Below are 17,347 nucleotides of genomic sequence, written 5' to 3' on the forward strand. Positions count from 1 at the left end.
CTCACTGAATCCTGATAAAAATCTAGAAGTTTGAAATCTTTATCCCTGAGGTTTGGGCAAGATAAGTAATATTTTCTCAAAAAAACTTTGGTATATAGAGACAGGATAAAAGCCAGGACAGTCTGGCTCCAAAGCCTGTGTTGTTTCCATTATACCATGCTGGCTTTATTTTATAAAGTCAAGTCAAATTACAGCAGGGAAAGAAAGAGACTAAGTTGTAGAATATAGGGTCCTACTAATAAGGAAATGCACTTATGGTGAGTGCCTTAGAAATGGCTACCTCCCAAAGGACGCTCATTCCCAAGTGACTTATTGCCAGTGATACCACACTGTCATTTCTCAGGAACCTTGGAATTATCGAATTTGTTCTGTCTTGTTATCCTTATATCCAACCTGTTGCTAAATTGTTTTCTCCCTTTGAACTGTCTCTCAGATTTGCCCTTACTGTACATTTTTAGTACTATCACTGTGAGTCTACTAGCCCAACGTCAGGTTTTTCACCTCCAAAATACCCTTACTAGATTAAATTTCCTTAAATACTGCTTTCATCGTATCAACTTTCTACATATGGCCCTACAATGGATCTCTCTGCTTATCTCAGCAAGTGCAAATTCCTCTTACAAGCCTCTTCATAAACTGGTTCCTGTTTACCAATTCAATTTTATCTCCTATTTCTCTTCCACACCCACTCTCCAACAGGTCACACTGTTTATTATTTTCTGCATACTTCTGCCTCTTTGCTTTTGCTGTTATCCCTGACTGAAATCCTCCCCCAGATTCTATTCATTCTTGATGGCCCATCTTAATATCACCTTCTCTAAGGAACTGTCCCTAATAACCTCAAATCTAATTATAGTCAGCATCACAATTTTAACTTAATTAAATATTACCTTGAAACACCGCCTAAGTGCTCCTTGTGCTTTAGTGTTGTCCCTTCAACAATACTGTAAATTTCTTGAGGCCAGAGTCTGATTATGTCCCTTTTCTTCTAAAATACTCTGGAAGCTCTCAACATTTTAAGATTAAAGCCCAATCTCCTTTCAATGTCCATAATCAGGTTCCAGGTTGTCTTTCTGGCTTATCTAAGACCATTCCTCATCTTGTACCCTGCACTAGCTACACTGCATTATTCTCTGTTCCCTTAATTTTTCTCCCTCCACATCTCCATGCCTGCATTCTCTCTGCCAAGAATTTCCCCTCTTCTCTCTGGTTGGTGCACTTCTACTGTTTGGTGCCCTCCTCCTTATTTGTCCAGACCCAAATCTAATGTCATCTTCTTCTTTAAGAAGCTTCATCCTTAGGGGAAACAGTTGTCCTTCCTCTGTATTTCCACATCCCTTTGTAAATACCTCTAGTAAATAGCACTTATAGCATGGTAATTCTTGGTTTAAATTTCTTTCTTCCCTACTATATAGTGTGAGCTCTTTGAGGAAAAGGATGGTATCTCTTTCTTCTTTGTACCTCTGGATCCTTACAGCACAATGTACATGTAGCAGGCATTTACATGTTCATGGAACGAAGAGCAGGTGTTCAATAATAAAAAACTTAGATAATGCATTTTAATATATATTGTATCTTTAAAATCTTCCTTACAACACTGTGAGATAAATATCATTACACCTATTTTACAGATGAGGAAACGGGCTCAGAAATTAAGCCAACAGCTCCAGGTCACAAAGCCAGTAGGTGGCAAGTGGCTAAAATGCAGATCTTCTGATTTTAGTCTAGTATTCTTCCTAGTAGACTACGATGCCCTCCTAAATACTCAGTTAATTGTCTGAACCCTTTGCTATTGCACATTATTCTTCTCCTGTGGTTCTTGAATCTATCTTAAATAAAACTAATCTGTGTTCTTGTCTCAACTCCTTGTTAGATTATAAATTCCATGTTGGTGAAGAAGGATTACTTGCCTTTGTATCTCTTGCTCTGCCTGGCACAGTGCCTTACACATAGTAGGTGCTCATCAAATTGGACTGAATAGATACCTGGAGAGCACTAGAATGGTCATTTTGACAGGCCAGTTCTTGCTCAACTTCTGAAACCTCCAGCAGATTCCGCTCACTGACCAACCGAGACAGCTCTCCAACCACTGTCACATGCTTTGATACAGTCCCAGACATCTTCTTAAACTGTGGGTAATTCTCAACAAAAGCCTGCCATGGGAAAAACAGCAATTGGGGGTTCTGTTATTTCTTGACCGAGGACAGACATGCATGAAGGGAAAAAATAAGCAGGAATTGTTCTGCCCAGACTAAGGCATCTACAACTTTCAATCCCATGGCATTTTGTTTCTGCTTAAAAAGAGAAGAACTGGTACATGTCAGTAGACTGACTTTTTAAATAGTCCAAATGTGACTGAAGAATGGAAAGAAGCACATGGCTTGTTATGAAGTTTTCACTATATCGTTTCCTAAAGAGAAACAGTACAGAAAATTATCTCAAACCAAACAAAATCAAGGCAGAAATCAGACTGAGAATATTCCAGAAATGTTGCTTACATGAATAGTTCCAAAGTCTTGCATGTTAGTCATCCATGAACATGTTCAATTTACCTTCATGTCTGCTATTGATTCTAGTTTTTGCTGTTCTTTTGGTTTCTTCTTCTGAAAGTCTTCCATGAGATTCTTTATATTGCTACCAATCTCAGCAAAGTTCAGGTACATATTCTGTGAAAAAGGAAATTGGAAACACAGTTCTATCGAAGAGTCTGACTTTCAGACCATTTAAAAGAAGAAGTGAAAAAGAATCCCGAAGGCAGAATTGAAGGGCAAGAAAATTCCATTATAATGACCAAATCCGGACATTGGCCAGGACACTGGTGATGAATACCATTACTATTCTCACAAAGGGCTACAGAAGTAAATAAATTGGGTTCTAATTTTAAAAGTACAAAGCTAAATATGTGAATTCTATGAAGAAAAAAAAAACCGTTAAAGGGTCAGAATCCAAATCTTCCGCCTTCTTTTGAGATGCAGTTTATCTACAGGATGCTCTATCATCCTTCCACATGAAATTCCATAACTATTCTCATTCGAACAAGTCAATACTGGCCTTCTTACATAACAACAACTAAAAACAATTAAAAAAAATTTTAACCACCTACGTTAGCATAGAATTCATCGTTTTCAGCAGATAGGACCACCTCTCTTAAGTCTTTACTGATCCCCGGCACTCTGGAAAGATCAATCCGATTGTTGTTTATGCCCAGTAGTTCATGGACCATGGCCTGATATGTCCACTAAATGAAGAATTATGACAAAAAAAATTGGTAACTGACAAACATGGAAATAGTAAATGTTGAGGAAAACAAAAACTGGTAACATTCTTAGCAACTAGTCTTCTTTACATAGAGGTTCTTTATTTAGTTCAAGTTTTATTAATATTTTGTGTTCTACTCAGCATTAAGACTCATTGTAATTGGTTAAACTAAAGGTCAAAATACTTTTAGATTTTACACTTTTGGAAGAAGGGCAGCAAGATTAATATTCCTGATAGAAAGAAAACAAATTAGGTCTATCATTAGCTCCAGTTTTTGCCTGTGAATTAAGAGTATATTTTTGGCTTCGCAGATAGGGCTACATGGGTACTGCAGTTACAAGCTGTACCATTTCCTGTACGCTTCTGTGGTTTTCTGCAGCATGAGAAGTGTGTTTTTACAGATCTGAGTGGTGCTATATTTATCCTGGGAACACTAATATTATCAGAAACAAACCTTGTGAGTTGATCAAAACACACATATTCAGAAGCTTTGCCTCTGAATCCATTTTATTTCATATTTTTACTTAATATGAATTGTGAAGAAGGATTGGTTTCCATTCTTCAAAATGTGAACTTATTTGGTGAAAATGGAAGGGAGAAACCCCAAATTTTGCCTTCTCACCATTTATGGAGAATGGGTTTCTTCTAGTCATAGGTCCATTATACAAAACTAAGTATTTTCCAGCATATTACTTTCTAAATCTAGAATCTAAATGCTAGAAATATTTATATACTTTTACTTCATCTTAAGCAATCTAGATAATAATTATTAAGAAAGAACTTAAGGTTATAAAAGAAGGTGCTTCATTTCCTAAAATACTTGCCAAATGAATCCTTAAAAAAGCAAGTTTCAGGGGCACCTGGGTGGCTCATTTGGTTAAGTGTCTGACTCTTGGTTTTGGCTCAGTTCATGATCTCATGGGTTGTGAGATCAAGCCCAGAGTCAGGCTGTGCTCAGCAAGGTGTCCTTGAGATTCTCTGTCTTGACCCCTCCCCCTCCCTCTCTTTCTCAAATAAATAAATAAAATCTTAAAAAAAAAAGCAAGTTTCGTGGGGGCATGTAAAATAAGTATAACAAAATATTTATGCTTCCATAGACAGCATCCTGTGCATGCTTCTACCATTAGTACTTACTCTATAATTAAAATGATCAGTTTACTTCTCTCCCCGTTGGATCATGAACTCTTTGAGAGCAGAGATTGCATCTTTTAGCCTTTTACCTCTAATACTTCTTTTTTTTTTTTTTTTAAGTAGGCTGCACACCCGATGTGTAGCCCAACACGGGGCTTGAACTCATGACCCTGAGATCAAGACCTGAGCTGAGATCACGAGTCGGACACTGAACTGACTGAGCCACCCACCAATACTTAACACAATACCTGGGAGGCACATAATAGGTCTTTAATGAAATTAGTTGAATGAATGGTTGTTTTTCTCTGGGTAACAGAATTAGAGGCAATCATTTTTCTTTCTACTTTTTTATATTATCAAAACTTCTTTAGTGAACAGATATTACTTTGTATTTTAGGAATATAAGGCTATCCTATTATAGAGAAGCTGCACTCCACAGATTTCTCCTAGCATTAACATGATTATAAGCTGGGAAGAAACTGAAATATAAACTATGTCTTTCCCTACGAATTCAAAGTCACTATTAATAAAGCGTCTACTTTGTGTAAAGTACTGTTCCTTTTTTTTTTTTTAAAGACTTTATTTATTTGACAGAGAGAGACACAGCGGGAGAGGGAACACAAGCAGGGGGAGTGGGAGAGGGAGAAGCAGGCTTCCCACGGAGCAGGGAGCCCGATGTGGGGGCCCGATCCCAGGGCCCTGGGATCATGACCTGAGCCAAAGGCAGACACTTAACGACTGAGCCACCCATGTGCCCCTGTAAGGTACTGTTCTTATACTTGCAGAAGAACACAGGTAAGAGAGTCTGCCTGGAAGGACTGTGTGAAAACAATCAAAGGTACAACATGGCAAATGAAGCACAAGACATAAGAGAGATACAAAGTTCTGCAGTAATTTAATGGAAAAAAGAACATGTCTGACTAGAAGAATGAAAGGCTTCAAGATGTTTAGAGTGGTTTTAAAGGAGAATGTTGATAGGTGAAGATAGGGAGAGAAGGTATTCGAAACATTCCAGCGTTTAGACAGAGGTCACAAGAGGAATAAAATGATGGCCGGAAACCACACGGCATATATGCACAGTAGTGAGCTGTAGGTTAAGGCTGGGCCCACATTGTGAAGGCTCTTGGATGCCAAGTTCAGGAGTCTGTATCTAAGCCAGTAGGCAAATGGGAACCAATGAAGATTTTTTTTTTTTTTAAGATTTTATTTATTTGACTGAGAGAGACACAGCAAGAGAGGGAACACAAGCAGGGGGAGTGGGAGAGGGAGAAGCAGGCCTCCCGCCAAGCAGGGAGCCCGATGTGGGGCTCGATCCCAGGACCCCGGGATCATGACCTGAGCCGAAGGCAGAAGCCCAACGACTGAGCCACCCAGGTGCCCCCCAGTAAAGATTTTTAAGTCAGGAGTAGTAAGATCAGAACTGTGCTTTAGGAAAAGTGATTTAACAACATTGTGTCTATGAGATACATTAGAGTAGAAAGAAATTAAAAGAGGGGAATCAAGGCCTTTCTGTTTCAGGCATCTTGGAGCCTGTGGAGGCCTGCTGGGAGCAGGACTCCTAAAATGATAAATATGCCTGGAAGGCTGTGGTTCAAGGTCATTTTTTGCTGGCAATAAGCAGGATCTCCAGAACCAGAGGGAACACACAGCTCTTCTTAAAATTGAAGGTGTTCATGCTCAAGATAAAACTAAGTTCTATCTAGGCAAGAGATGTGCTCATGTGTTCAAAGCAAGGAATAACACAGTGACTCCTGGTGGCAAACTGAACAAAACCAGAGTAATCTGGAGAAGGTAACTCATACTCATGGAAACAGTGGCATGACTCATGTCAAATTCTGAAGAAACCTCCTGCTAAGGCCTCTGAACACAGAACCCATGTGATGCTGTACCCTCAAGGATTGAAACTTATTGAAAAGCAAATAAATAAAAGTGTAGATTTGATCTCTTATAAAAAAATGAAATAAAAAATAAAAGTGAGGAATCGGTAGATGACTATTTCAGTATTCCTTTAAGAGATTAGGGTCTACACAAAGGTAATGGCAGTAAGAATGGAAAATTGCAAATAGATACTGGAAAAGGAGAAGCGAAACCTAGAAGTTGCCTTGATCAGGTGAAGGTGGTGGCAGAAGGGAACAGGAAAGATGAGGCAGAAGAAAGAGCCAAAGGAAGACCATGGTTGGAAGAATAGAGATACCAAAACACCAGGAAATACAAGGCAAAAAAAAAAAAAAAAGCTGAAAATAAGGAGGCAAATACATGGACGACACCATTCATTTCCACATCTGCATTTTGATGAATACCACTTGAAATCATGTTTCTATTACGCTAATAAAGGGTTCTGCACCTGGTTTAGCAACGGGGTGATGGCATCATCGCAACGATCTAAAATAAGCAGCAATGGAGGCACCTCAGTCCGCCGGAATTCAAACAGTTCATATTCTTTAGTTATTACCTGCTGTGGATGTGAGAGAAAGATGGTTTGGTCAACCAATTAGTTGCAGACAGAGATGACATAAACAGAAAATTAATACATAAAAAACACATTTAACAACAGTTCTTTGCACCTTCATAGGCCTTCCGAAAAGGATTAAAGGCTTGACAAAGTTTGGTAGCATCCTGTTTAAGAGGTTAGGATTTAAAACTCTATTTTACAAATGGCTTAATTGGACCAAAATAAGTATTTAACTTATTTAGCTTGCAAATGTTTCTGGAGTTAAGCCTAAAAATTTTAGCCCTAATTTGTTGCTTTTGATTTTTTATTACAAAGACCTCCCTCTTTGCCAGTAAAACTAACACGTCACCTCCTTGGTTATAGAAAAAATATTGCTATAGTTTCTGAAATATGATAAGGAAATGGATGGTCTTCATGCTTTGGAACTGGAGATAGGGAAAGCCATACCTTAACACATTCTGCAAGTCTTTTTGCTGCTTCTGATGAAAGCTGGTAGCGAATCATGGGACATTTCTTCAGAGATAAAAGGAGAGCTGTCAGTCCTTGAGTTGTTCTGGATAGCTGGGCTGGATCCCAATTTCGACCCTTTTTGTTAAAAATGTATATTCAGAGAAAATACGTGAATTTTTTCTTACAAGTCCAATTACTTGCTGAATTAACTCCCACCTGATAAATAAACTTATTTTTTTATCCTTTCCTTCCATACCTGGCAGCAACCCAAAATATTGAGGGAAAACAAATGTGGATTCACAGCAATATAATCACCATAAAATTCCTGCAATCAAAGCATCAAGATAAGTCAGTCATTTCATAAATTCCAACTGTATCATATAGTAATATTTTCATATGTGATATAATACTATGTGATATAATCAAATTTGAGGAAATGCAGATGTAAAAGAGATACAAAAATTGATCAATTGAGTAGCAATAGTCAATGTGGAAGAATAAATTATAAAATGGCAGCAATTATAATAATCGTTTAAAAAACAAAAAGTTGTAGAAGTATGTATATTACATTTCTGGAGACTTCTGTGTACACTTATCAATTAGTAAAAATAAGACACTGCTATAGGATATACAATGTTACACACAGATGAAAAAGAACTTTGCTGTCCAGTGTATTCTTTTTTTTTTTTTTTGGTCCAGTGTATTCTCATGAGGGAGAATATGTTTTAAAATAGGTCATTCTTGGGCGCCTGGGTGGCTCAGTTGGTTAAGCGACTGCCTTCAGCTCAGGTCATGATCCTGGAGTCCCCGGATCGAGTCCCACATCGGGCTCCCTGCTCAGCAGGGGGTCTGCTTCTCCCTCTGACCCTCTTCCCTCTCGTGCTCTCTGTCTCTCATTCTCTTTCTCTCAAATAAAAATAAATAAAGTCTTTAAAATAGGTCATTTTTTTTTATTATTATTCATTTATCACCTAGCACATCCCTTCTGAAAATCCAAAACTTGTTAATTTGCTGCCCTATTCTTCACTTAGGTGATAAATGTATTCAGACATTTGTGATAAATGTATTCAAGAACACTAAAGTTTTTAAGAAGTAAGTGGTAACATGACATGTTCTGATGTGATGTATTATATAGCATGCAGAATATTCAGGAGTTATCAAGTTTTAGCCTAATGACAAAAGTCTACTTTTTACCTCCCAGAGCAAGATAATCACAAACAGAACTTTAACAAACCTCTTTCACATCCTTTACTTCCTATTCTTTTCCAATCCCACATAGCCCTGTAGATGAACATTCTTATAATGTGGTTCATAAAACTAGCAGAGAATATATCTGACTCTATTCCCAACCCTGTGAAACCCTCCCTACCCATTCAGTAGGATCCAGTACCAGTCCAATCTCCTTATTCCCACTGACTCCTTTAATTCTGTTCCCACCCAATTTGATACCTCTTACAAACTTTCTAAGTATGAGTATAAATAGTTTGGTGGAATGCACATTTACAATGTCTGATCAATAGCCTCCCTTTTGAGACAGTACCTTTCTTATTGTTAGACTCAAATCTTTAAAACGGGCCAATATAGGAGATGTGTTGAGGACCAATATGTTTACCTGAACCTCAGCCACAACTTCCTGTTCGTCAGCTTCAGCTAATGACTTCACATCACTCTTGCTGATCACATTACTGAAATCTGAAACAGACATATGAGTTGTGGCTGACTCAAAGGAGATCACTTTTGCTGCAATTAGACATAAAAGAGCCTAATGACTAAGTGAAGTTTGGTATACACTGTGGTATATGTCAAAGTCAAACACCTTCAAACTGAAATGAGTAGTACAAATATATTTAAATCCATAAATTCATAATAATACTTAAAAAAAAGATCACCACGTAGGCATTGGAGGATGCCAGGGAACCAAGTCATTATGCTGAAAATAGCAAGTAAAGGGAAAGAAGTGAGTTTTTATTCTTTTATATACAAACTGTACCACAGATAACCAAATAGTAGATGAGGGGAAATTTCTCTTTATGGAAATATTCCAGCTAAAAAACAAAGAAGGAATGATCATGATAGAATTAAAACATCATCATTTTTATCAACCACTAATGAATCAATGGATGGACCTAGGCATTGAGCATCAATTGATGCTAATATCACAATTAGAGACAATCAAAGAAAGCACACAACACTGACTATGAAATATTCTTCCCAAGAAGAAATCAAATCTAAATCTAATTAAGCTTCTATATCCAAGTACCAATTTCCTAAAGGATAGAGGAATATTTCATTTATTTGGTTTTTTGTTTGTTTATAAGAATCATTTATTTATTGTAGAGAGAGAGAGAGCGAGCATGCATAAGTGGGAGGGGAACAGGGAGAGGCCGAGAGAATCTCAAGCAGACTCCACACTGAGCACAGAGCCCGACGGGGGCCTTGATCCCATGATCCTGACATCATGACCTGAGCCAAAGTCAGATGCTTAATGGCTGAGCCACCCAGGCGCCCCAAGAAAAATCATTTTTAAGAACAAATTTTTAGTGGGTCGCCTGGGTGCCTGAGTCGGTTAAGTGTCTGCCTTTGGCTCAGGTCATGATCCCAGGGGCCTGGGATGGAGACCCGTATTAGGCTCCCTGCTCAGTGGGGAGCGTGCTTCTCCCTCTCCCTGCTGCTCCCCCTCCTTGTGCGTTTGCTCTCTCTCAAATAAATAAATAAAATCTTAAAAAACCAACAACCAAAAACCCCTAAATGATTGTTTTTAGGACCCATATTTAGGTGGTAAAAATATAAAGAAAAAGCAAGTAAAACCAAGAGTCAATGCTTAACAGATTGCACCACCAAGGCGCCCCAGGAAATTTTAAACTGCAAAGAATATGTTAAACTACCCTATCGGGATGCAATCAGCAAGATGCAGGCTGTGAGAAATTTTAACAAAACGATAGAGTTTTCTCAATAAATAAATTGCACTGCAGAGAGAGAGACATCGAGAGAGACAGGCAGAGAGAGAGAGAAAACACCTATAGAAGATGAAAGGAACTTAAACAACATATCAATCAACAGCTTGTGTGGATCTTATTATGATCATAATTCAAATACAAAAACAGTGAGAAAACCACCAAAACAAAACCATAAGAGAATTTGAAATTTGAACACTTGAGTATTTGAAAATAGGAATTATTTTTCATTATTTGGATATGTATAATAATGGTATTTTATTTTATTTGTTTTGTATAATAATGGTTATTTTATAAAATGTGTCCTTATCTTTTAGAGATGCATACTTAAATATTTAGGGATGAACTCATATGACGCCTTAGATCTCCTTCAAAATAACATCGGTGGGGGAGTAGGTGGCAGTATAGCTAAAACAAGCTAGGCCATGGCAAAGCAACTTTTGAAACTGGGTGATGGGTACATTGGAATTTATTATACTATTTGTATATATTTGAAAACTTCCATAATAGAGGTTTTTTTTTTTTTAACAAAGGAAGGAGGAGCCTATTATACAATATATTTAGTAGACATAAAAATACAAAAATAAAATTATAAAAAAATGAGATGAGCAGAAGGCCAGTTTAGTGTTGATATAAATTGTGCTGAAAATTTGTAATGGATAAAATCACTATATACAAACTCATTTAGTTCATTTTAATCAAATAAAATTGTGAAATTGATTGCTTTATCCAAGTTCCAAGAGTCTATTTTTCCTAGGCTTTAGTGCTACTTTAATATATATCATTTTTTTCTTCTACTTCATAGAATCACAGTGCAGATCAAACAACCTTTAGAACCAGAAGAATAGACATTAGATTATTGGTTACTAATCTCAACTGCTGCCTCAAAGAATTCTCTTTAGAAGAAAAAGGAGTCTTTCATCTCATGACCTACTCAATTTTTATTTTTATTTTTATTTTTATTTTTTTTAAAGATTTTATTTATTTGTTTGACAGAGAGGGACACAGCTAGAGAGGGAACACAAGCAGGGGGAGTGGAAGAGGGAGAAGCAGGCTTCCTGCTGAGCAGGGAGCCCGATGCGGGGCTCGATCCCAGGACCCTGGGATCATGACCTGAGCCGAAGGCAGACACTTAATGACTGAGCCACCCAGGCGCCCCGACCTACTCAATTTTTAAATGAGAGCCTCAGCACAAGAAGTGATTCCATTATATGTCTACTTAAATTCGACAGCACAGGGAATCTCTCATATATTCCTACACACACACACACACACACACACACACACACACATCACTAAGTAAAAGTTTCTACACTTTCCTAAGTACCTAACTTGTGATCAGACTAAAAATACTGTAATGACTACACACTTATCAGAATGGCTAAAACAAAAAATGAGGGCAACACCAAATGCTCATAAGGATGCAAAGAAACTGGATCACCTGTACAATGCTAGTGGAAAGTAAAATGGTACGGTCACTCTAGAAAACATTTAGCAGTTTCTTAAAACACTAAACATGGAACTACCATATGACCCAGCAATTGCTCTCCTGGACATTATTTACTACAGAGAAATAAAGGCTCAGGCTCACACGAAAACTTATACACAAATGTTTATAACAGCTTTATTTGTAGTGGCCAAAACTGAAAACAACTCAGATATCCTCCAATGGGTAGTTAAACAAATTGTGGTATATCCATAACATGGAATACTACTCAGTAATAAAAAGGAATGAACTATTGATACATGCCACAACCTGGATGAATCTCTAAAGAATGCTGAGTGAAAAAAGCCAATCCCAATGGGTTATATACTGTATAGTTTCATTTATGTAACATTCTTGAAATGACAAAATTATAGAAATAGAGGACAGGTTAGTGGTTGCCAGAGGTTAATAAGGGGACTGGGTGGGAGGGAAGTGGATCTGGTATAAAAGGGCAATATGAGAGATCCTTATGAAGATGAAAATGTTTTGTATCCTAACTGTATCAGTGTCAATATCCTGGATGTGGTATTGTACTATTAGTTATGTGAGATGCTACACTGGGGGAAATGGGTTTAAGAATAAATGAGATCTCTGTATTATTTCTCACAACTATATGTGAATCTACAATTGTCTCAAAATAAAAAGTTAAATTATAAAAGAAAGCCTGTGACTATAGCCAAAAGGAAAAAAACCCAAACAAACACTAGCGTGGAGGAAAGTAATAAAATTGCCAATTTTTACCTCTTGAGGTTGCTGTAAGGGCTAAATGAAATAATATATGTGAAAGTTCTTTATAAAATACTCTTATCACAAATGTTAATTTTTGATACCATTATTTAATTGTAGCATATAGTGTAGAAAGTATGTGTATCTTGGAGTATAATCTAAACCCTAAAACTCCAAAGCCTTCAAGTAAGTTTTAAAATTTTGCAAATGCCCTACATACTGAGAGTTAAGGTTTGTCCTTGGTTTTGCAAATGGCACCAAATAAACTAGACTTACTAATCCCATAAAGATCAATAATGACATCTAGAGGAGAATGGATGTAACTTCCAAAGCAGAATGTATTACATCAAGAAAAATCATATAAAATGTATAGTAACCACAAACCTAGTTTATTTCCAGAACTCTGCCCTCCCCCTATCCCCCCAAAAAGTTATGTACAAAAGAGATACCTACTGGATGTCTTGTACTTTCAAGCATTACATAAAGTAGCAAAGAGAAATGGAATGTTTTCATCTGGTATGTAAGTAAATCTCTGCTTTTCCAACAAACTCAAGCATATCCTCCTCCAAGTAAAGAAATCAGCTTCTATGCCTCAGTTCATAAAAGTATAAAATAGGAATAAGTATACACCTTTTTTGTTTTGTTTTGTTTTGCAGAGGTGGGATGTGAAATTTGGCTACTTGTAATTTTTGACTTATAAAGAATCTTGATAGGCAAAGTAAAACTTAAAAAGTAATTTTTACCTAATCCATCAATGATATAGAAAATCCCACTTAGCTCTCTAAAATAACATTGCTTGGGGGCGCCTGGGTGGCTCAGTTGGTTAAGCAGCTGCCTTCAGCTCAGGTCATGATCCCAGGGTCCTGGGATCGAGCCCCGTGTCGGGCTCCCTGCTCAGCAGGGAGCCTGCTTCTCCCTCTCCCTCTGCCTGCCTCTCTGCCTACCTGTGCTCTCTCTCTCTCTCTCTCTCTCTGTCAAATAAATAAATAAAATCTTTTAAAAAAATAAAAATAAGGGGATGCCCGGCTAGCTCAGTCGGTAGAGCATGAGACTCCTAAAAAAAATAAAAATAAAAAAATAAAATAACATTGCTTGGTCATAAGACTTTTTTTTTTTTTAAGATTTATTTATTTATTTACTTATTTGACAGAGACATAGCAAGAGAGGGAACAAAAGCAGGGGGAGTGGGAGAGGGAGAAGCAGAAGCAGGCTTCCCGCGGAGCAGGGAGCCCGATGCGGGGCTCGATCCCAGGACCCTGGGACCATGACCTGAGCTGAAGGCAGACGCTTAATGACTGAGCCACCCAGGCGCCCCTAGCTAGTTTGTTCTATTGGACACTTCATATCATCAATAAGTTAACTGAATCAGTCACTATATGAGTCTGATTTTTTTGTCCTTTCAAAGTATTAAAAGTCTTATGACCAGGGGCGCCTGGGTAGCTCAGTCATTAAGCGTCTGCCTTCGGTTGGGGTCATAGTCCCAGGGTCCTGGGATGGAGCCCTGCATCGGGTTCCCTGCTCCGCGGGAAGCCTGCTTCTCCCTCTCCCACTTCCCCTGCTTGTGTTCCCTCTCTCGCTGGTCTCTCTCTGTCAAATAAATAAATAAAATCTTAAAAAAAAAAAAAAACTACTAGGATACAGTTACATGATGGAATAAGTGAAATAATATACTTACAAATAAAATATATACTGTATTTTGGTCTCCGGAGCTCTTGAATCAGATAATCCACATTCTCCTAGAAAGGAAACAACAAATAAATAATATGTAAGAATTGTTTAAGTGAAAAAATAATAAATACTGTTCATTGATTTATTTAAGTATTTACTGAGAGTCTACTGAGTGCTGAGGTCTAGATTTAAGTGTATGTTGTGGGGATGAGGGCTGAAGGTGAAAAAGAGATACATTAAATATAATGATCAGGAATCATCTATAATATTAATGAGCTGCATTACCTTGGCCAAATTAAGATTTAAAAATATTAAAAATACAAATGTTGAAGTATAACATAAAACTGAAAATAATTCTGCAAATTTGCCTCAGGCTGCTTATCTATAAATTATTCATCTAATCAATATTCTTAGATAGAATATCAAAATGCATCTAGTTCTTTAAAAACAACATTCAAGAAAAAATACACTTAATTGTATTCACTTTGGCTTTTAACTTATTGGTACCTAAGACTGTACAATTGTAATGTTTGTAAAGTATTTGCAAACAGCAGGCTAAGACCTTTCATACAATTACATTATTTAAAAACAAAATATGGGGGCCCCTGGGTGGCTCATTCAGTTAAGCGTCTGACTTGTGATTCTGGCTCAGATCACGATCTCATGGGTCATGGGATCAAGCCCAGGGTCAGGCTCCACACTCAGCGGGGAGTCTGCCTGGGGTTCTCTTTCTCCCTCTTCCTTTGCCCCTCCCCCCACTCACATTTTCTCTCAAATAAAATAAATAAATCTTAAAAAAAATAAAAATGAAATATGAAATTTAGAAGTAAAAAAAGTTGATTTTTATATGGTCAAAACATAAGAATTTCAATTACATAAGATCATAATGCAGGTTTTATCTATTTTTGATACTATTAACACATAGTTAAATTTCAATATGAATTTGGTCCCCAGTCTAAACATGATATGAAATACAGTTTTGAACGTTTAAAAAAATCATACATTTCCTAAAAGAACTAAAAATAATATAAGCAATACATATTGCTTGTTAAATGGGAAAAAAAATTTTAAAATTGTCATTTAGATTAAAAAATACATTAAAATTAACTTTACAACATAATCTTAAAGAAAAATGATTTTTTAAAAAGATTTATTTATTTATTTGACAGCGAGAGAGACGGCAAGAGAGGGAACACAAGCAAAGGGAGTGTGAAAGGGAGAAGCAGGCTTCCTGCTGAGCAGGGAGCCTGATGCGGGGTTCAATCCCAGGACCCTGGGATCATGACCTGAGCTGAAGGCAGATGCTTAATGGCTGAGCCACCCAGGAGCCCCAAGAAAAATCATTTTTAAGAACACATTTTATATATATATATATATATATATATATACACATATATATAAAGAGGTTCTCTAATGAAAATTATTAGGAAATGATGGACTAGATGATCTCTAAGATCCCTCTCAGCACCAAACTTTCATGAGCTACAAACGTGAAAAACTGGAAATGACTGTAACACAGTATTAATGTATTCATTAATTCAGGAACTATTTATTGAGGTCCACCATGTAGCAGGCACTGGAGACATAACAGTGTGAAAAAACAGATACCATCTCTACTTTCATGGAGCTTACTGCTGGTAGTTGAGACAGATATTAATCAAACCATATAAAACTTCAACTACGACAAACAAAAGGGAGAAGAAGATGGTGCTGTAAGTGCTTATAAGAGCGGGGGTTTGACTTGGACAGCAAAACCAGGGAAGATTTGCGGGAGGAAGTAAAGAAGTTCCAAGCAGAGGGAAGCGCCTGTGCAAAGGTCCTGTGGCATGATGGAACAAAGTGAACTGAAAGATTAATGTGGCTAAGAGCAAAAGGGGGAATGGTTTGAAATAAGGCTGTAGGAATGACAGGAACTAGACCACACAGAACCACAATTGAGAGTTTTGCCTTTAGCATAAAAACAATGAGAAGTCATTCAAGGATTTCAAGTGGGGGTGACATGATCAGATTTGTATTTTAGAAAAAATATAATATACAAGCATGATAAAAGAGTGCTTTGGAGTTGAAGATCATGAATATAAAGAGAATATACAAAATAAGGTTGAAATAGTATAGGAGTTTTATAGGAGGACTCAAGCTAGATTTAGAAAATGATGGATGAAAATGGACAGAAGGCTAAAGAACCTTTAATTAGGGGAAGAGAACGAATAGAGAAGAGGAATGAGCATGTAGAGGGATGATAAAAAGGTGCAGTTGGCAATAGTGGAGGAGCAGAGATTGGACATAGGAGGCTGGATACATAAAGGCAGAATAAACCAGCTAAAGGAGGGATTTAAGGACTGGGCTACTAAAGATTGATTTAATCATGGAAGTAAAATTGAGCCATTATATGTTCCTGTGCATAGATATGAATAAAATGATACAGACTCAAGATATTGGTGTAGGTGCATAAGTATATAAGATTAAGCAGCAATGGTGTTCAGTGTGATAGGTATGGATGTTAATCCAGGAATTAAGTGATGTGGGTCTCTGCTAGGATGGTTAGTGGCTTGGGAAGTAGCTGGGAACCTAAAAGGCATCTTGGAGGAAAAACTGTAAGGAATAAACTGAGATGTGGAAAGCAGGAGAATCAAGGTTATAACTCTGATGAACCAGGTTAATTATGATGCCATAAATGATAATACAAATTTATTTTGCTTTTTTTTTTTTTTTTTTAAGATTTTATTTATTTGACAGAGAGAGACACAGCAAGAGAGGGAACACAAGCGGGGGGAGTGGGAGAGGGAGAAGCAGGCTTCCCGCTGAGCAGGGAGCCCGATGCGGGGCTTGATCCCAGAACCCTGAGATCATGACCTGAGCCGAAGGCAGACGCTTAACGACTGAGCCACCCAGGCGCCCCTTATTTTGCTTTCTTAATGCTTTCATATCAGAGTGTTCTGTATTTGCCTGGGCAAATGACAGCTCAGTACGTACCTTCGTAGGACGAAGAAAACAAATTGCTTTCAGGTGTTTCATGATCTCTCGATTTTGAGAATCAATGCGTTCAAAAAGGTACACTTCTTTCTGAAGAATCTCTGATTGTGTGTATACCATACTCACTATGCCAGTCTGTAAAGAAAAAGATTTAACTAATATTATGCTAGTCAAAAATAATATAAACAATCAGCAACAACTAAGACTTAAATTTTTTTCATTAATACTTAGCTGGATAATGTAAATATT

The 17,347-nt window shown here is 37.3% G+C and overlaps 1 protein-coding gene across 2 annotated transcripts in view; it reads right to left on the bottom strand.

Annotated features, from left to right (window-relative positions):
- VPS45 (vacuolar protein sorting 45 homolog) overlaps positions 1–17,347 on the bottom strand; it is a 66,937-nt gene that overhangs the window by 47,351 nt on the left and 2,239 nt on the right. Inside the window, exons 2-10 of one of the 2 annotated variants that reach the window (XM_032397035.1) lie at positions 17,099–17,233; positions 14,133–14,193; positions 8,904–8,983; positions 7,548–7,616; positions 7,289–7,426; positions 6,734–6,844; positions 3,104–3,238; positions 2,553–2,666; positions 1,986–2,153 (exon numbers count right to left, since the gene is read on the bottom strand). In XM_032397035.1, coding sequence (XP_032252926.1) covers positions 1,986–2,153; positions 2,553–2,666; positions 3,104–3,238; positions 6,734–6,844; positions 7,289–7,426; positions 7,548–7,616; positions 8,904–8,983; positions 14,133–14,193; positions 17,099–17,233 — 1,011 coding nt within the window. The remainder of the gene's footprint in view (positions 1–1,985; positions 2,154–2,552; positions 2,667–3,103; positions 3,239–6,733; positions 6,845–7,288; positions 7,427–7,547; positions 7,617–8,903; positions 8,984–14,132; positions 14,194–17,098; positions 17,234–17,347) is intronic. The other variant, XM_032397036.1, reaches the window with a different exon arrangement.

This window comes from Phoca vitulina, unplaced genomic scaffold (genome assembly GCF_004348235.1).
Source record: "Phoca vitulina isolate PV1807 unplaced genomic scaffold, GSC_HSeal_1.0 scaffold96, whole genome shotgun sequence".
NCBI lineage: Eukaryota > Metazoa > Chordata > Mammalia > Carnivora > Phocidae > Phoca > Phoca vitulina.